The sequence below is a fragment of the Entelurus aequoreus genome, linkage group LG09 (assembly GCF_033978785.1).
Source record: "Entelurus aequoreus isolate RoL-2023_Sb linkage group LG09, RoL_Eaeq_v1.1, whole genome shotgun sequence".
Taxonomy (NCBI): Eukaryota; Metazoa; Chordata; class Actinopteri; order Syngnathiformes; family Syngnathidae; genus Entelurus; species Entelurus aequoreus.
In genome coordinates, this window is record NC_084739.1 from 75170372 (window position 1) to 75190687 (window position 20316).

At 42.7% G+C, this 20316-nt stretch overlaps 1 protein-coding gene across 3 annotated transcripts in view; it reads right to left on the reverse strand.

The window, feature by feature from the left end:
- arfgef3 (ARFGEF family member 3) overlaps positions 1 to 17624 on the reverse strand; it is a 38735-nt gene extending 21111 nt beyond the window's left edge. Inside the window, exons 1-19 of one of the 3 annotated variants that reach the window (XM_062059401.1) lie at positions 17150 to 17624; positions 14743 to 14794; positions 14515 to 14596; positions 11813 to 11953; positions 11667 to 11735; positions 11426 to 11542; positions 11276 to 11321; positions 11103 to 11187; positions 10670 to 10774; positions 8481 to 8593; positions 8162 to 8409; positions 7976 to 8088; positions 7734 to 7866; positions 7188 to 7672; positions 4786 to 5138; positions 4419 to 4585; positions 4173 to 4338; positions 781 to 885; positions 502 to 702 (exon numbers count right to left, since the gene is read on the reverse strand). In XM_062059401.1, coding sequence (XP_061915385.1) covers positions 502 to 702; positions 781 to 885; positions 4173 to 4338; positions 4419 to 4585; positions 4786 to 5138; positions 7188 to 7672; positions 7734 to 7866; positions 7976 to 8088; positions 8162 to 8409; positions 8481 to 8593; positions 10670 to 10774; positions 11103 to 11187; positions 11276 to 11321; positions 11426 to 11542; positions 11667 to 11735; positions 11813 to 11953; positions 14515 to 14596; positions 14743 to 14794; positions 17150 to 17234 — 2866 coding nt within the window. In that variant the 5' untranslated portion in view covers positions 17235 to 17624. The remainder of the gene's footprint in view (positions 1 to 501; positions 703 to 780; positions 886 to 4172; positions 4339 to 4418; positions 4586 to 4785; positions 5139 to 7187; positions 7673 to 7733; positions 7867 to 7975; positions 8089 to 8161; positions 8410 to 8480; positions 8594 to 10669; positions 10775 to 11102; positions 11188 to 11275; positions 11322 to 11425; positions 11543 to 11666; positions 11736 to 11812; positions 11954 to 14514; positions 14597 to 14742; positions 14795 to 17149) is intronic. The other 2 variants (XM_062059404.1, XM_062059403.1) reach the window with 2 other exon arrangements.
- Between the last annotated feature and the right edge of the window lie 2692 nt (positions 17625 to 20316).

A 20316-nucleotide genomic window follows, 5' to 3' on the forward strand; every position in this document is an offset into this window, starting at 1 on the left:
TTTATATATACATATATATGTATACATACTTACACACATATATATATACATACATATATACATAAATACACACAAATATACATACATATATGTGTTCATATATATAATATTAATGTAATGGATATATAATTAATAATTAATATAAAATATTAGGAGTATGTGAAAGTTCGACTCCAACCTTGTTTTGCATGTTTCCCATCATGCATTGCGGTGGATTTAAATGGGTGTAATTATCCACAAAGTTCAGTGATCATGTGTGTTGACTTGTTGTGTTGGCTGCATTTTTAGTGCGCCACCAGTGGGAAAGGTTGTTACATTGGGTCATACAAGTAAACGCTGTGCTGCATTCACTTCTAAGCCCCATACATGGTCATTGAGCTGATTGACTCACAAATATGCAGCATTCAGATTGTCAGATGATCAAAGTCCATTTCTTTAAACTCCTGACGCGGGCCCTAGTCTGGACACCCCTGCCGTGGATGTGGAGTGGGCGGGACTTACCGAGGGCGCAGCTGAGTGCGGCGGCCTTGCGCAGGCCGTCCAAACTGAGACAAATGGCGTCGCGCTCCCTCTGGCTCTGCTCTCGCACGAAGCCCAGCCCCTTGGAGCTGCCGGCCATGCGGCCCGTCAGCGGCGTGGACAAGACCTCCATCAGGTTCTTCCACACTCCCCACAGGATGAAGCGGGAGAAGACTCCGCCCCCTGGAAGGAAAGTGTGTGTTTGACAGCGTTACTGTGGCAACCATCAGTCCTGTCCAGACGTCAGAGTGCCACGCCCACCCGTCATGACGACATCACCCGCTGCTGCGTCGCAGGTGAGAGATGATTGGCTGGACGTCCTGATCAGCTGACCACCAATCACACAGCTGCCCAGACCATCCATGTCTGAGGGGGAGGGGCATCTTTTTATTCACTTCTACATCCACTGTGTGTGTGTGTGTGTGTGTGTGTGTGTGTCTGTGCAAGTGTGTGTTTGCGTGTGTGTGTGCATGTGTGTTTGCGTGTGTGTGTATGTGTGTGCAAGTTTGTGTGTGTGTGTGTGTACATGTGTGTGCAAGTGCGTGTGTTTGTGTGTGTATGTGCATGTTGTATGCGTGTGCGTATGTGTATATGTGTGTGCAAGTGTGTGTGTGTGCGTGCGTTCTCTCGTGCATTGTTGGTGTCTATGTGTGTGTGTGTGTTCATGTGTGTGTTTGTGTGCACGTGTGCGTGCATGTGCGTGTGTTTGCGTGTGTGTGTGTGCATCCGTGTGAGTGTGTGCATGTGTGTGTATTTGCTCGTGCGTGTGTTGTGCGTGCGTGTGTGTGTGTTTCTGTGAGCGTATGTGTGTGTGTGCATGCGTATTGTATGCGTGTGCATGTGTGTGTTGTGTGTGCGTGTGTTTGGGTGTGCCTGTGTGTGTTTGTTGTATGCATGCGTGTAAGTGTGTTAGCGTGTGTGCATGCGTGTTGCGTGTAAGTGCGTGTGTTTGCGTGCATGTGTGTGTGTTCGCTGTGTGCATTGTGCACGTGTGCGTGTGTGGTGTGTGTGTGCGTGCATGTGCGTGTGTTAGCGTGTGTGCATCCGTGTGTGTGTGTGTGTGTGCATGTGTGTGTGTTTGCTCGTGCGTGTGTTGTGTTGTGCGTGGGTTGGGTTGTGCGTGCGTGTGTGTGTGTGTGTGTGCATGCGTATTGTATGCGTGTGCATGTGTGTGTTGTGTGTCTGTGTGTTTGCGTGTGCCTGCGTGTGTGTGTTGTATGCGTGTGTGTAAGCGTGTGTTGTTTGCATGTGTGCATGCGTGTGGTGTGCAAGTGCGTGTGTTTGCGTGCGTGCGTGTGCATGTGTGTGTGTTCGCTCGTGCATGTTTGTGGGTGTGTGTGTGCATGTTGTTTGCGTGTAAATATATGTGTGTGAGTGCGCGCCCGTGTGTGTGTTCACTCGTGCATACGTGTGGGTGTCCCTGTGTGTATGCGGGTTGTATACGCATGTGTGCGTCTGTTGTGTGTGTGTGTGCATGCGTATTGTATGCGTGTGCATGTGTGTTGTGTGTGTGCATGTGCGTGTGTTAGCGTGTGTGCATCCGTGTGTGTGTGTGTGTGTGCATGTGTGTGTGTTTGCTCGTGCGTGTGTTGTGTTGTGCGTGGGTTGGGTGGTGCGTGCGTGTGTGTGTGTGTGTGCATGCATATTGTATGCGTGTGCATGTGTGTGTTGTGTGTCTGTGTGTTTGCGTGTGCCTGCGTGTGTGTGTTGTATGCGTGTGTGTAAGCGTGTGTTGTTTGCATGTGTGCATGCGTGTTGTGTGCAAGTGCGTGTGTTTGCGTGCGTGCGTGTGCATGTGTGTGTGTTCGCTCGTGCATATTTGTGGGTGTGTGTGTGTGCATGTTGTTTGCGTGTAAATATATGTGTGTGAGTGCGCGCCCGTGTGTGTGTTCACTCGTGCATATGTGTGGGTGTCCCTGTGTGTATGTGTGTGTGTATGCGGGTTGTATACGTGTGTGTGCGTCTGTTGTGTGTGTGTGTGCATGCGTATTGTATGCGTGTGCATGTGTGTGTTGTGTGTGTGCATGTGCGTGTGTTAGCGTGTGTGCATCCGTGTGTGTGTGTGTGTGTGTGCATGTGTGTGTGTTTGCTCGTGCGTGTGTTGTGTTGTGCGTGGGTTGGGTGGTGTGTGCGTGTGTGTGTGTGTGTGCATGCGTATTGTATGCGTGTGCATGTGTGTGTTGTGTGTCTGTGTGTTTGCGTGTGCCTGCGTGTGTGTGTTGTATGCGTGTGTGTAAGCGTGTGTTGTTTGCATGTGTGCATGCGTGTTGTGTGCAAGTGCGTGTGTTTGCGTGCGTGCGTGTGCATGTGTGTGTGTTCGCTCGTGCATATTTGTGGGTGTGTGTGTGTGCATGTTGTTTGCGTGTAAATATATGTGTGTGAGTGCGCGCCCGTGTGTGTGTTCACTCGTGCATACGTGTGGGTGTCCCTGTGTGTATGTGTGTGTGTATGCGGGTTGTATACGCGTGTGTGCGTCTGTTGTGTGTGTGTGTGCATGCGTATTGTATGCGTGTGCATGTGTGTGTTGTGTGTGCGTGTGTGTGCGTGTGTGTTGTATGCACGTGTGTAGGCATGTGTTGTTTGCATGTGTGCATGCGTGTAGTGTGTAAGTTTGTGTGCGTGCGTGTGCATGTGTGTGTGTTCGCTCGTGCACATGTGTGGGTGTCCGTGTGTGAATGTGTGTGTGTATGCGTGTTGTATACGCGTGTGTGCGTCTGTTGTGTGTGTGCATGTGCGCGCATGCTTGCGTGTAGATGTGTGTGCGTGTGTGTTGTATGCACGTGTGTAGGCATGTGTTGTTTGCATGTGTGCATGCGTGTAGTGTGTAAGTGTGTGTGTTTGTGTGCGTGCGTGTGCATGTGTGTGTGTTCGCTCGTGCACATGTGTGGGTGTCCGTGTGTGAATGTGTGTGTGTATGCGTGTTGTATACGCGTGTGTGCGTCTGTTGTGTGTGTGCATGTGCGCGCATGCTTGTGTGTAGATGTGTGTGCGTGTGTGTTGTATGCATGTGTGTAGGCATGTGTTGTTTGCATGTGTGCATGCGTGTAGTGTGTAAGTGTGTGTGTTTGTGTGCGTGCGTGTGCATGTGTGTGTTCGCTCGTGCACATGTGTGGGTGTCCGTGTGTGAATGTGTGTGTGTGTGTATGCGTGTTGTATACGCGTGTGTGCGTCTGTTGTGTGTGTGCATGTGCGCGCATGCTTGTGTGTAGATGTGTGTGCGTGTGTGTTGTATGCATGTGTGTAGGCATGTGTTGTTTGCATGTGTGCATGCGTGTAGTGTGTAAGTGTGTGTGTTTGTGTGCGTGCGTGTGCATGTGTGTGTGTTCGCTCGTGCACATGTGTGGGTGTCTGTGTGTGAATGTGTGTGTGTGTGTATGCGTGTTGTATACGCGTGTGTGCGTCTGTTGTGTGTGTGCATGTGCGTGCATGCTTGTGTGTAGATGTGTGTGCATGTGTGTGTTGTGTGTGTATGTGTGTGTACGTGTGCTGTGTTCGCTCGTGCGTGTGTTGTATGTGTGTGTTTCTGTGTGTGTACATGTGAATGTGCGTGTGTGCGTGTTTCTGTGCATGTGTGTGTGTTTGCGTTGCGTTTTGTATGCGCGTGTGTGTTGTAGTCATATGTTGTGTGCACCAGTGTGTGTGTGTGTGTGTACCGGTCAGCATGGCGATGAGAGGCGGCGTGCTCTCCTCCTGGGATCCCCAGTAGCCCGCTTGGCCCAGCAGGTCTCTCTCCAGGACCAAGTGGTAGACCTCCTGGATCCAGGCCTGAGACAAGACCACCAGCACGCCGCTGCTCTGGACCAGGCGCACAAACTCCTTCTGCAGCACACAGGAAACGGGACACACCGTCAGTGCGAGCGTGGCGGCGGCGCGCATGCAGCGCACGGTGGCGCCCTCACCAGGCCGAGCGCGGGAGGCAGCGTCCTGCGCTGGTAGAAGAGGCAGTTGCAGAGTTTGAGGTTGAGCAGCAGGGCGTAGAAGGACAGCAAGTAGATGCCGTCGGCGTTCATCAGCGATTGGCAGCTCAGCGTCAGCCCCGCCTCCGCACCCGGCGAGGGGATGCCACCTGCAACAAGCACCACCATTAAAAAATGCAGTAGCATAGTAGGCCTGAGTAACCATTGAAAACGAGGCACTCTAACATTACACACAGCTTGAACAGTAACACTGTGTTTGAACAAGGGAAATAAAACACTGTACTTTCATCAAGTGATTCGTCGGTGCACCGCCCTTAGTTTGAGAAGCATTGCTCTAAGTCGCACTCACCGGCTTGGAGTCCGGAGCAGAAGGTGTGCGAGAAGCTCTGGAGCAGCTGGTCCACCGCAGGGCCGGTGCTCAGCGCCAGGAGGCGGGGCAGCAGCGCCGCCAGCGACTGCACGAACAGGCCGGCGCTGTGTTGGTCCGCCTCCTGGTTGCGCAGCAGCTTGAGCGAGAGCGCGGCGCTACGCAGCGAGCGCTGGCCCAAAAACTCCCGGGGGGTGTGCTCGTCCTCTTCGGCCAGCGACACGTTGTCGGAGCCCATGTCCGACACGTCGGAGCGACCCGAGTCCTTCTCGGCCGCCATGGAGTACTGGTCACACGAGTCCAGCTCGGTCCGGGACAAGTCCTGCTCCTCCACACTGACCACACACACTTTTAAGCATTTAAACCTCACACACACACACACATTCTTGTATCTGGTACGTTCTCGAGACCTGAGAAAAATGCCTACCTCTTCAGGACACACCCTTTCTAGATATATAAAGATTAGAATTTACAACATTAATAATATGTTCTGTCAGAATAATTGTATCTAAGTTATCACAAAACTTTGCGTTCCCGGCGAGAGGACAAAAGCTGTCTTTGAACCTACCAAGAAGAAGGCTTGTAAAACTCCACTGTGTAGGATGGGAAGCAACATGAAGGTGTTCTGTTTCTTTGATGTATTGTAATCCACAGAAAGATATTGTCTTGACCCGAGAACTACAAAGCGAAGAGGAAGCAGGACCAGACTCCCCTCCAGGCACCGCTTCTTTGAACTGTTTTACGACCTTTTCTTTGAACCGTTTTAATCAAAGGCGATGGCTGTTTACGACCCTCGCGTCCCTTAAAACAGCTGTTGCCATGTAATCAGGGAAAGTCCAAATGAAAGAGGATGCGTACAATCTTTCGCCAGAGCGTGTTATAAATGATAAATGGGTTATACTTGTATAGCGCTTTTCTACCTTCAAGGTACTCAAAGCGCTTTGACAGTAATTCCACATTCACCCATTCACACACACATTCACACACTGATGGCGGGAGCTGCCATGCAAGGCGCTAACCAGCACCCATCAGGAGCAAGGGTGAAGTGTCTTGCCCAAGGACACAACGGATGTGACTAGGATGGTAGAAGGTGGGGATTGAACCCCAGCAACCAGCAACCCTCCGATTGCTGGTACGGCCACTCTACCAACTTCGCCACGCCGTCCCGGCGTTGTTGAGACACTGTGCAAGGGTACAGTGTCTACGTGTTTCTCCTCATTGAGCTACATTTAATTCTGTCTCTGTTTAATTCCTTGCTTCTTGTCTTGTTTAATAGATGTCATCAGTGTTTGAACCTGACATCATAAAAAAGGGACACTTTAGTTAATACATTTTTTGTTTGTAATTGGTTTTTAATCTTCATTATTTACTTCAAGTTATTACAGTATGTCTTTATATAAATATATATATTTTTATTTTGGCCAAAGGGGGCACACTTCAATTTCTTACACACACTTGTTATTTCATATGTTGACCAGAGGGGGAGCACTTTTAAAACCGACACACAGTCAATTTGAAAAATCCCTCCTTTTTGGGACCACCCTAATTTTGATAGATTTAACCACCAGGGGGTGCAAATGAGATCTCTATTTGTTTATTTTTGTAACGTGCTTAAGGCCGATGACACACGAGTCACGGACCACAGATGGCCCCTGTGCCGCACTTTAGGCAACCCACCTGTAGAAGCTAACTGTTAATGGCCACTATAGTCTTAGTACCGTAGTGTATTTGTTCATCCTATGGCCACATATGGGACGCGGGTTATCTCACGTCAGCACCGGAAGTCGTAAAATCAGCTGTTCACATGGCGGGTGTTTTTGGGGGATGAATAGGGAAGTCCTTCTTTAGCTGCCGTCTTGTTTTATAATATATTGCTGCCTTTGCACCTGTCAATGTTTACTTTTGTATGCACATTAAATCAACCAAAAAAAATCCTGACTTTGGAGCAATGTTCACGGATTTTAGTATTTGGCTCTCTATTAGATGCAATGGTTTTCCGTGTTGGGATCATGATTTTGGTCCTAACTTGTTCACCAGTCCTCATATGGAAGATGCTTTTCCTGACCTGTCTCCGCCCGGGATGGTCTCCTGCTGGCCCCACTATGGACTGGACTCTCACTGTTATGTGGATCCACTAGGGACTGTACTTAGAGGGGGGGTTACCCACATATGCGGTCCCCTCCAAGGTTTCTCATAGTCACTCACATCGACGTCCCTTGTGTGGGCTCTGTGCCGAGGATGTCGTTGTGGCTTGTGCAGCCCTTTGAGACTTTTGTGATTTAGGGCTATATAAATAAACAATGATTGATTGATTGATTGTTGCTGTCTCAAGAAGGGTAGAAATACAAGAACACACACACACACACACACACACACACACACACCTGAAGTTGCTCTCACTGTATCGTGAGTCTCCTCCATGGTGCCACCTGGTCCTGGACTCCACAGACAGGAAGTTGGTGATGTCGGGGTAGACGAGGGCGTGGCTTCGCTGGACGACATCAGGAGGAACCACCCCTCCTCTTTGGGCCCCGCCCTTGGCGTCCGAGTCCTTCCCGTCTCCTCCCCCTTCCCGCTGAACGGCCTTCTCGGAGTCCGGCCCGTCATACTCGAGTTCGCCAGCGGAGGGCGACGGCAGTCCCGGCTCCAGGTCCAAAGTGGTGTGGCCCGTGTCCGTGGTGATGCTAATGCTAATGTCGGGACTGCGCTCGACGGCTGGCGCCGCGTTGGAGGAGGCGTCCCAGGGCGCTCCCTCGGAGGACAGGAGGTGTCTCTGCCACAGGAAGTCGGCCTCGTTGACCTCCATGGACTCCCGCGTCGACTCCGTCCCGTCTTTCAGCTCCTCCATGCGCCGTAGGACGAGGCGGGCCTGGGAAGACACCACCACAGTGGTCTCTACTGCGGCAGTGAGGTCACATGGTGTGGCCTACCTGCTCGGGCGTAAGGCCCCGCCCCTGCGACAGGTCCTCCAAGGCTTTGAGCAGAGCACAGGTGCAGGACACGGACCAGAAACACGCCTCCACGCCTCCCTTGACGCACGCCTCCGTCATGCCGTCCATCACTCTTGGAGTCGGGGGGGGGCGTGGTCCAGGAACAAACAAAAGGTGAGTGGGTGTGTCGCCATGGCAACAGAAGCAGGACAGTAAGAAAGACACGTCAAGGAGGTACTGACAGTCGCAGCAGGTCCAGGTGAGACTTCCTCTTGGAGAACGAGCGCTTCCTGCTCTCAGGCTCCGCCACGCATGGCCCCGCCAGGTCGAACAATCTCTGCGGACTTCCCAAAATCTGAAACGCAAAACACATACTGTGATACTAGCTTCCCTATTGGCTGAGCTTTACAGGCTCCGCCCCCCCCCACCTCCTTCATGATGCGGATGGCCTCGGTGCGGTGCTGAGGGGGCGGGTAGAGGAGGATTCTGTGGTAGAGCGACTGCAGCACCGGCTTCATGGACTCCACGCAGCTCACCAGACGCACCAGCTCGGCCGCCACGTAGCACACGGTGCGCACCACCGCCGCAATCCTGGCGGGGGCGCTGGACGAACAGCCCGACCCTCTGCCTTGGTCTGACGGCGCTCCGACAGCGGACTCCGGGTCCTGGCTCGGTCCTGGAGGGACAGGACACACGCATGTTGTCGCCATCGGGACGCCGTCACAACAACTCCGCATGTGGACTTGCCCAAATTGGGTCGCTCGGCCTCTGGTGCCCCCATGTGGCCGTGGTGGGAGGCGATGGTTTTGTCGCTGACAGGGTTTCCCATGATGGCCACCAGCGACGGACACAGCTGCTTCCTGGGAAGATGATGAGGACCATGTCAGCCGCAGAACACGGGACCTCAAAATGTATAATGTTTAATGTGCATGGCATGTATAATGTGTACTGTATATCCTTCCATCGTATAGACAAAAGCTTTGTCAGTGCGAGCAAAAGTGACAGAGAGCAACAGCTGATGGTTGGATCACAGTGCATAAGAGGACATGTATCGTAAAACAAGCAATGTATAAAGTGTAATGTATATGTAATGTATAGAGTGTAATGTACATGTACTGTATAAAGTGTAATGTATAGAGTGAAGTGTACATGCATTGTATAAAGTGTAACGTATAAAGTGTAAATTACATGTATTTTATTATGTGTAATGTATTATGTGTAATGTATAAAGTGTACATGTAATCTATATGGTGTAATGTATAAAGTGTAATGTATAAGAAATGTATAATGAAATGAATAGTGCAATGTATAAAGTGTAATGTATTTGTATTGTATAGAGTGTAACGTATATGTATTGTATCAAGTGTAATGTATAAAGTGTAATGCATAGAGTGTAATGTACATGTATTGTATGAAGTGTATTGTATCAAGTGTAATGTATAAAGTGTAATGCATAGAGTGTAATGTACATGTATTGTATGAAGTGTATTGTATCAAGTGTAATGTATCAAGTGTAATGTATAAAGTGTAATGTATAGAGTGTAATGTACATGTATTGTATGAAGTGTATTGTATCAAGTGTAATGTACATGTATTGTATCAAGTGTAATGTATAAAGTGTAATGTATAGAGTGTAATGTACATGTATTGTATGAAGTGTATTGTATCAAGTGTAATGTACATGTATTGTATCAAGTGTAATGTATAAAGTGTAATGTATAGAGTGTAATGTATATGTATTGTATAAAGTATAATGTATTTTTATTGTATAGAGTGTAATGTACATGTATTGTATCAAGTGTAATGTATCAAGTGTAATATATAAAGTGTAACGTATAGAGTGTAATGTACATGTATTGTATAAAGTGTAATGTATCAAGTGTAATGTACATGTATTGTATCAAGTGTAATGTATAAAGTGTAATTATAGAGTGTAATGTACATGTATTGTATCAAGTGTAATGTATCAAGTGTAATATATAAAGTGTAATGTATAGAGTGTAATGTATCAAGTGTAATGTACATATATTGTATCAAGTGTATAGTATTAAGTGTAATTATAGAGTGTAATGTACATGTATTGTATCAAGTGTAATGTATTAAGTGTAATTATAGAGTGTACTGTACATGTATTGTATCAAGTGTAATGTATCAAGTGTAATATATAAAGTGTAACATATAGAGTGTAATGTACATGTATTGTATATAGTGTAATGTATCAAGTGTAATGTACATGTATTGTATCAAGTGCAATGTATAAAGTTTAATGTACATGTATTGTATAAAATGTAATGTATAAAGTGTGATGTACATGTATTGTATAAAGTGTAATGTACATGCATTGTATAATGTGTAATGTATAAAGTGTGATGTACATGTATTGTATAAAGTTTAATGTATAAAGTGTGATATACATGTATTGTATAAAGTGTAATGTATATAGTTTAATGTACATGTATCAAGCGTAATGTATAAAGTTTAATGTACATATATTGTATGAAATGTAATGTATAAAGTGTAATGTACATGTATTGTATCAAGCGTAATGTATAAAGTTTAATGTACATGTATTGTATAAAGTGTAATGTATAAAGTGTAATGTACATGTATCAAGCGTAATGTATAAAGTGTAATGTACATGCATTGTATCAAGTGTAATGTGTAAAGTGTAATGTACATGTATTGTATAAAGTGTAATGTATAAAGTGTAATGTACATGTATCAAGCGTAATGTATAAAGTGTAATGTACATGCATTGTATCAAGTGTAATGTGTAAAGTGTAATGTACATGTATTGTATAAAGTGTAATGTATATAACGTGTGATATACATGTATTGTATAAGGTGTAATGTATAAGGTGTAATGTACATGTATTGTATAATGTAGTAACAACAGCTGCTTCGTGTCAATCAGAGGAAGGTCTCGGCGGTCATACCATACGAGGTCAGTGAAGCCTCTGGACAGGTGCATTGTGGGTGGGCAGCTGCTGAGCATGGACAATATGCACTCCAGGTAGAGCAGCTGCAGCATCTGGTTGCTGCTGGAGGAGGAAGAGAGCAATGACATCATCATCAGCTGACTAACGTCAACTAACGTGTCACATGACATGTACATGCTAGGAAACAAGAAGAGAGCTATGACGTCATCATCAGCTGATAGGCACTAACGTGTCACATGACATGTACATGCTAGAAAACCGGAAGAGAGCGGTGACATCATCATCAGCTGATAGGAGCTAACGTGTCACATGACATGTACATGCTAGGAAACAGGAAGAGAGCTATGACATCATCATCAGCTGATAGGCACTAACGTGTCACATGACATGTACATGCTAGGAAACAGGAAGAGAGCAGCTCTTCACTTACGCGTCCACCGACTCCAGCTTGTCACAGAAAAGTGTCAGGACCATGACGACATCCTCGCACAGCGCCTGGCTGGTGGGCGACACGTCTGCACACAAAAGGCAAGGCGTTGTTGTTCTGAGTCATAATGAAAGTGTGCAGGACGCCATGTTTGGGGGGCGGGTGTGCGTGTTTACCTTTTCTCTGCAGCGGGAGGGTCGCCGGCTCCTCTCCGTCTGCTTCCTGCGGGGGGACCAGCACAACATGGTGTCACGCGCCGTACGTTTAAACGTGACATCTCCCAGCCCCCCTGAACTCATCGCAGCGAGTGTCGGCGATCACGTGACCTCCTGTCTGTGCCGCAGCTGCAGGGTCAAGTCTCCCAAAATCTGACTGAGCGTGGCTCGCACTGCCGTGTTGATGCTCCGCTGGTGGCAGCTGCTGGCGTAGGTTTCCATGCACACCTGCACACACGCACAACACAACCACAGCCTCTCTATGGTGGTTGCTATGGCGATCAGACTCCATGCTAAGAGCGGCAGCAGCTAACGTGTTAGCATCATAAAACAATCAAAGACGGATAATTACATGTGCGATGCGTAGGATGGAGTCTCCGTTGATGTCAAAGTTTGGCGAGTATGTGACGCACAGGAGGACCTGCGGGCGCAACAGCAAGACAAAGTGGAGGATGCCGCGTCAATGCGGCCCTTCCCGAACATCCGGAAGCTTCTTACCTTCATCACCTCCACCTGCAAGTCCTCGTGCAGAAAGGGCGTCACTCTGACCGCCTCCAGCATCTGACTGAGAAGCTGCTTCTCCACAGGCTCCGCCTCCTCGCTGACCCCACCCACGAAGTGGTCCTCACACAGGAGCTTCTGATGGAAACACGGATATGGAAGTATAATTGTAGCAAAACTATTTGCAAATTTGTATTTCAATGTGTGTGTCTGTAATCTGATTTATGTGTCTGTGTATTAATTTGTGTGTCTGTATCTCAATGTGTGCGTCTGTAATCTGATACACGTGTTTGTCTATTAATTTGTGTGTCTGCATCTCAACCTGTGTGTCTGTAATCTGATTTACGTGTCTGTGTATTAATTTGTGTGTCTCTATCTCAATCTGGGTGTCTGTAATCTGATTCACCTGCCTGTGTAATAATTTGTGTGTCTGTATCGCAATGTTAGCGTCTGTAATCTGATTCACATGCCTGTGTATTAATTTGCATGTCTGCATCTCAAACTGTGCATCTGTAATCTGATTCATGGGCCTGTGTATTAATTTGTGTGTTTGTATCGCAAGGCGTGCGTCTGTAATCTGATTCATGAGTCCGTGTATTAATTTGTGTGTCTGTACAGAATGTTTGCATCTGTAATCTGATTCACGTGCCTGTGTATTAATTTGTGTGTATGTATCGCAATGTGTGCGTCTGTAATCGGTTCCACGTGTCTGTGTATTAATTTGTGTGTCTGTATCACAATGTGTGCTTCTGTAATCTGATTCACGTGTTCATGTATTAATTTGTGCGTCTGTAATCTGATTCACGTGTCCGTGTATTAATTTGTGTGTCTGTATCTCAACCTGTGCGTCTGTAATCTGATTTACGTGTCTGTGTATTAATTTTTGTGTCTGCATCTCAATCTGTGCATCTGTAAACTGATTCACGGGCCTGTGTATTAATTTGTGTGTCTGTATTGCAATGTGTGCGTCTGTAGTCTGATTCATGTGCCTGTGTATTAATTTGTGTGTCTGCATCTCAATCTGTGCGTCTGTAATCTGATTCACGTGTTCATGTATTAATTTGTGCGTCTGTAATCTGATTCATGTGTCCGTGTATTAATTTGTGTGTCTGTATCGCAATGTGTGCGTCTGTAATCTGATTCATGAGTCAGTGTATTAAATTGTGTGTCTGTATTGCAATGTGTTCGTCTGTAATCTGATTCACGTGTCCGTGTATTAATTTGTGTGTCTGCATCTCAATCTGTGCGTCTGTAATTTGATTCACGTGTTCATGTATTAATTTGTGTGTCTGTATCCCAATGTATGCGTCCGTAATCTGATTCACGTCTCTGTGTATTAATTTGTGTGTCTGCATTTCAATCTGTGCGTCTGCAATGTGATTCACGTGTTCATGTATTAAATTGTGCGTCTGTAATCTGATTCACGTGTCCGTGTATTAATTTGTGTGTCTGTACCTCAACTTGTGCGTCTGTAATCTGATTCACGTGTCCGTGTATTAATTTGTGTGTCTGTATCTCAACTTGTGCGTCTGTAATCTGATTCACATGTCCGTGTATTAATTTGTGTGTCTGTATCGCAATGTGTGCGTCTGTAATCTGATTCACAAGTCTGTGTATTAATTTGTGTGTCTGTATCGCAATGTGTGCGTCTGTAATCTGATTCACGTGTTCATGTATAAATTTGTGTGTCTGTATCGCAATGTGTGCGTCTGTAATCTGATTCACAAGTCTGTGTATTAATTTGTGTGTCTGTATCGCAATGTGTGTGTCTGTAATCTGATTAATGTGTCTGTGTATTAACTTGTGTGTCTGTATCGCAATGTTTGCGTCTGTAATCTGATTTACGTGTCCGTATATTAATTTGTGTGTCTCTATCCCAATGTGTGCGTCTGTAATCTGATTCACGTGTCTGTGTAGTAATTTGTGTGTCTCTATCTCAATCTGTGCGTCTGTAATCTGATTCACATGTTCATGTATTAATTTGTGTGTCTGTATCGCAATGTATGGGTCTGTAATCTGATTCACGTGTCCGTGTATTAATTTGTGTGTCTGTATCTCAATCTGTGCGTCTGTAATCTGATTCACGTGTCCGTGTATTAATTTCTGTCTCTATCTCAACCTGTGCGTCTGTAATCTGATTCACGTGTTCATGTATTAATTTGTGTGTCTGTATCGCAATGTATGGGTCTGTAATCTGATTCACGTGCCTGTGTATTAATTTGCGTTTCTGCATCTCAAACTGTGCATCTGTAAACTGATTCACGGGCCTGTGTATTACTTTGTGTGACTGTATCGCAATGTGTGCGTCTGTAGTATGATTCACGGGCCTGTGTATTAATTTGTGTGTCTGCATCTCAATGTGTGCGTCTGTAAACTGATTCACGGGCCTGTGTATTAATTGCTGTGTCTGTACCTCAGTGTGTGTGTCTGTAATCTGATTCACGTGCCTGTGTATTAATTTGTGTGTCTGTATCTCAGTGTGTGTGTCTGTAATCTGATTAATGTGTCTGTGTATTAATTTGTGTGTCTGTATCTCAGTGTGTGTGTCTGTAATCTGATTAATGTGTTTGTGTAGTAATTTGTGTGTCTGTGTCTCAAACTGTGAAGACAGCCAATCAGGGCCCTGCTCCACACAAATCTGAATACACTGGCTGTCCAATAGGAGCAAAGGGGGCGGGGCTTGGTTGGAGGTTACGTACTTGCATGCCGCTCAGCGCCGTCTGTCCCAGTTTGACGTTTTTGGACTCCAGCGCCATCTGAAGGGGCAACAGGCAGCGCCCCCTGTCGACAAAACACAAACAACACCACGTCCATCCCATAATACATTCTGACGACATCATATCACACTGTCAATCATCCTCATTCATTATTGATGTTAGGATACTCAAGTTACAACACACACGTCACGGTGGAATATTCTTACTTACCGCAGGTCAGCTGGCGACATCTTGGCTGATGCATTCTGGGACTGGAGTGTTTCTGCAGCAAATCAAAATAAATGATGTCATTCGTGTTCTTCCAAGCTCAACATTGTGGCTAGAAAGCAAGCGTAAAACTAACTGGGATCCTATTAGCATACTTGCAAGATGGCAGCAAGTATTAAAATCCATGATTTGTAGGTTTGTACGCAGCTTAGACAAAAAGGGCGTAGGACATGAGAAAATATGATAATAAAACTTTATATTGACAGACCCAAAATGTATCAAGAGATTCAAGCATTGAATGACAAAATAATAATATATGATTTAGTTTTTATATTTTTATGACTGAGAACCTTCCGGGTCCCCGGGACCAAACTTGAGGGGAGCCCCAAAGATTAAAAATAAATAAATAAATTGTATATATATATATATATATATATATATATATATATATATATATATATATATATATATATATATATATATATATATGTATACACACATGGCCCCCGCATGTTTCCTTTTTTTTAGTGTGTGGAACTCAGTTGAAAAGGTTTGGACACCCTTTTAATGGATGCTTTAATTATCTTCATGATCTCCTAAAAAACTCAGTTTGTGCTTTTGTCTTTGATTTATTCTTGTATATTATGTGTTTTGTCCTGGATATAATTATGAATATTATGTGTTTTTTTTCCTGTATATAATCATGAATAAAATGTTTTTTTGTCCTGGATATAATAATGAATATTATGTGTTTTTTTCTTGGATATAATTATGAATATTATGTGTTTCTTTCTCTGTATATAATTATGAATAATATGTTTTTTGTCCTGGATATAATAATGAATATTATGTGTTTTGTCCAGGATATAATTATGAATATTATGTGTTCTTTTCTCTGTATATAATTATGAATGATATGTGTTTTGTCCTGGATATAATAATGAACATGATGTGTTTTGTCTTGGACATATTTATTAATATTATGTGTTTTTTCCTGGATATAATAATAAATATTATGTGTTTTGTCCTTTGTATGATTATAATTATTATGTGTTCTTTTCTCTGTATATAATGATGAATATTATGTGTTTAGTCCTTCATGTAATTATAGAATATTATGTGTTTTGTCCTGAAAATAATTATGAATATTATGTGTTTCTTTCTCTGTATATAATTATGAATAATATGTGTTTTGTCCTGGATATAATTATGAATATGATGTGTTCTTTTTTTCTGAATATAATTATGAACATTATGTGTTCTTTTCTCTGTATAGAATTATGAATATTATGTGTTTAGTCCTTAATATAATTATAAAATTATATGTGTTTTGTCCTGGATATAATTATGAATATTATGTGTTTCTTTCTCTGTATATAATCATGAATAATATGTATTTTGTCCTGGATATAATAATGAATATTATGTGTTTTGTCCTGGATATGATTCTGAATATTATGTGTTTCTTTCTCTGTATATAATTATGAATATTATGTGTATTGTCCTGGATATAATAATGAATATTATGTGTTTTGTCCTGCATATAATAATGAATACTATGTGTTTTGTCCTGGATATAATTATGAATATTATGTGTTCTTTTCTCTGTATATAATTATGAATAATATGTGTTTTGTCCTGGATATAATAATGAATATGATGTGTTTTGTCTTGGATATATTTATCAATATTATGTGTTTTTTCCTGGATATATTAATGAATATTATCTATCTTGTCCTGGATATAATTATAAATATTATGTGTTTTTTTCTCTGTATACAATTATGAATATTATGTTTTTCCTGGATATAATAATGAATATTATGTGTTTTGTCCTGGATATATATAGTTTGTGTGTAAATGTGTATGATTGTTAAATATGTCTAATCTGTACTGTTAAACTGGTCACACAAAATGGTTGATGGTTGATTATATGACCGAAATAAACTTATTTCATTCATTCATATAATTATAAATAGTATGTGTTTTGTCTTGGACACATTCCTGTATAATTTGGGTTTCGTCCAGGATATATTTAATGACTATGATGTGTTTTTGTCTTTGATATATTGTTGTTAACAAGAGATCCGGTTGAAATAAAAACGACATCGTTGTCAGGAGTGACAAATGAGCTGAACGCTGTTTGTTTGCTAGCATGCGATCATCAGTAAAGAGTGCCATGGAGGAGAAAGCAAACAAGGATGTTAGTCAAAGAATGAACAATTACGTCATCTATGAAAGTATACCTACGATATTGACATAATATTAATAAAGATAGCCCCGCCCACCGGGACCTTCCTAAAGCGCAGCAGGTGGAACTTAGACCACCACCAGCGCTCTCACACCGACTCGCACAAACACACACCGAGGGGGGCGTCGGTTCGGTTCGGTCCGGTCCGGTTCAACTCACCGCAGGCTAACAAGCAGGCGTCGCGGAGGTTTTTGTGCTTGTGTCCGGCTGCGTCTTTGTGGAGCCTCCGCAGGATGTCCTCCATGGTGGCGGATAGTAACCGGAACCGGGCCCGGGGGGTCACACGGGGGTCTCGTTGGCGGCGCTGACGTCCGCTGTCAGCATCCTGACCCCCCCCCTGGAGAAATGAAGGATGATTCACGCAGCCGCTGACGTCATCATGGAGGATGTGCCAGGAAGTGCTTTCCCCACATCCTTGTCTGTTTTTTCCTCCTGATTTTAATTTGTTTTGCTCCAATTTGGACGTAAAAAAAAAGTCCAAATTATTGATCAAATCAACATGAAGATGTCATCGTCAGCCTGCTCGAAATGATTGCCGATCCGTACGAGGACGGCAACACGCCCACACCGGAAGCTGAGAGGGTTTAAAGAGCGACTTCCTGTACAAATAGAACTTCACAGTAAAAGCTATATTTACCAAGCGAATTCATACCGAAATCAACCATAGAAGTATTAGAAGGCGACCAGTAACTGATTATTTACATTATTTTAACATATAATAAATTCATCCACAAGGTGTATAGTCCTTAGTTGTCCTGAAAACATCTTAACAACCCGTTTTTCGTCATATTGCCGTTCGGTACGATAGCGAAACATGCCCACACCGGAAGCCGAGGTGGTTTAAAGAGCGACTTCCTGTACAAACAGAAGTTCACAGTAGAAGCTATTTTTACCAAGCGAATTCATACCAATATCAACAATGGAATACAACCAGCAACATATTATTTATATTTGCTTTGTGTTAAGACACATTTCAACATATAATAATTCACCCACAAGGTGTAAAGACATGAGTTGTCCCGAAAACATAATTTTAACAAGCAGTTTTTCATTTTTCTGCCGTTCGGTACGATAGCGACACATGCCCACACCGGAAGCCGATGTGCTTTAAAAAGCGACTTCCTGTGCAAACAGAACTTCACAGTAAAAGCTGTATTTACCAAGTGAATCCATACCAATATCAACAATGGAATACAACCAGCAACAGATTATTTACATTTGCTTTGTGTTGAGACACCTTTTTAACATAGAATTAATTAATCCACAAGATGTATAGTCCTTAGCTGTCCCGAAAACATAATTTTAACAGTCAGTTTTTCCTTTCCTTGCCGATCGGTAACGAAACATGCCCACACCGGAAGACGAGACGGTTTAAAGAGCGACTTCCTGTGCAAACATAACTTCACAGTAAAAGCTATATTTACCAAGCGAATTCATACAAATATCAACCATAGAGTACAACCAGCAACTGATTATTTATATTTGGGAGTGCAAAACATTTCCAAATTTTATGAAACGAATTACAATTAGAGAAAACACAAAAAAGACTTCACAATCTCAGAAAACACAAAAACAAAAGCCGTAACAATTTACAATTTCATAAACCGGAAAGGGAATATCCCCATATAATTGATTGACAGCTAAGTCAGCCAATCATGTCCACAGAGCCCGAAAGAGGATAAAGACTCAGCGGATGTGGACAGCATGATTGGCTGAACGAGCTGTCAAGCTGTAATTTTGGAATATTGCATTTCCAGTTTAGGAACCGTTAAGTTTGTTTTTGTTTTTTCTGAAATTGTGAAGTGTTTCGTATTTTGGTAATTTGTTTACTGAAATTGTGTTTTATTGGTGTGTGTTTTCCGAGATTGTTAACAGTTTCGTGACTTCCGTTATTGTAATTTGTTTCATGAAATGTTTATGTAGTTTTGCACTCCCCGGCTACCGTCGTGTTTAGTATTTATAATACATATTTGGATTTCAAGGAAGAAATGGTTCTGTGTTTACAATGTACGTTTCTTAAAGACTTGGAGAATGCTGTAAAACTGTTATGTCTACTTTATAAACAATATGTTATATTTAAAAAAAGGCTACAAAAGTAGAAATAATGGAAATAAGGACAACATATATTAAATTAATCCTAAAGTTAAATAAATGCAATGTCAATGTATTAATGGAATATCTTTTTTTAAACAATATAATTTTTTAAACAAAAATTGAATATTATGGTTGACAATTATTATATTTTTAATGCTATGGACGATGTGCATCACTTAATTATGGAATGTGAGACTGTATATTTGTTTTGGGAGATCAAAGATTGACTGAAAGACAATAGAGATGTTCCCAATTTATGATAGAAGAGATAACATGTATATTTCTAAAATATAGTATCGAGAAGTTATTATTAATACTATCATGTTGCTATACACACATTATACATAAAAGTTGATTTCTGTAAGTAAAACCCTTATTTTTACATTAGCTCAATGATTTGAAATTATAAATACATTATTGGAAAATAGTTAAAAGTAGAAAAGCCCTTAAAATATTTTTTTTATTGGAGGAATTTAAGTTATTTTGGATAAGCCCATTTCATACATACTTGTATACATTTTTAAAATATATTTGTATTCAATTTTTTGTTCCCATTGTGCGTCTTACTTTATTGTATTTTTGAGATGTTGATTGCTCAACCTTTTAGTTTGAAATATTGTAATAGATTGGAGTGCTTCAATTTATCTGTACATTTTCAATGTGTATGGTTTGTGATGTCAATAGTTCAATTAAAAAAAGCTACGTGGGAGGACAACAATTATGTTATTGGATCAATAGTTAAAAAAAATTTTTTTTTTTTTTTTAAATGTTATGTCTCAAAGCAAAATTCCGTATTCAGATATCCAGATTATTGTCATGCAAACCAGTAATTGTTTTATTCTGAAATAGAAAAATAACCCACAATTGATGACCAAGAAAAACAAAAAGGTTATGAAAACGGTTTACATTCTAAAACAATTACCAAGTAACGTGTGATGGTATTTGCTTTATGTCGTATTCTTTAAGTGTTATCTTTTGTTTTTCTTTAATGGCATTTTTTACCATAACTTGTTTAAAAATTCTAGAGAAAATATTAAGAACATATTTTGGAAAAAAATGTCGAGAAGACATGTTCATCTTGTTATTGACAAAAGAAAAGGAGTCGAGACTAGTTCCGGTTTCCTGTTGAGCTTGTGTCACATCCTGCCAGACCCGCGGTGACACTTCCAACGTTGCGGGAGAACATTCCACAGCAAACCGGAAGAACCAGAAGTTCTCACCCCCAAATCCTC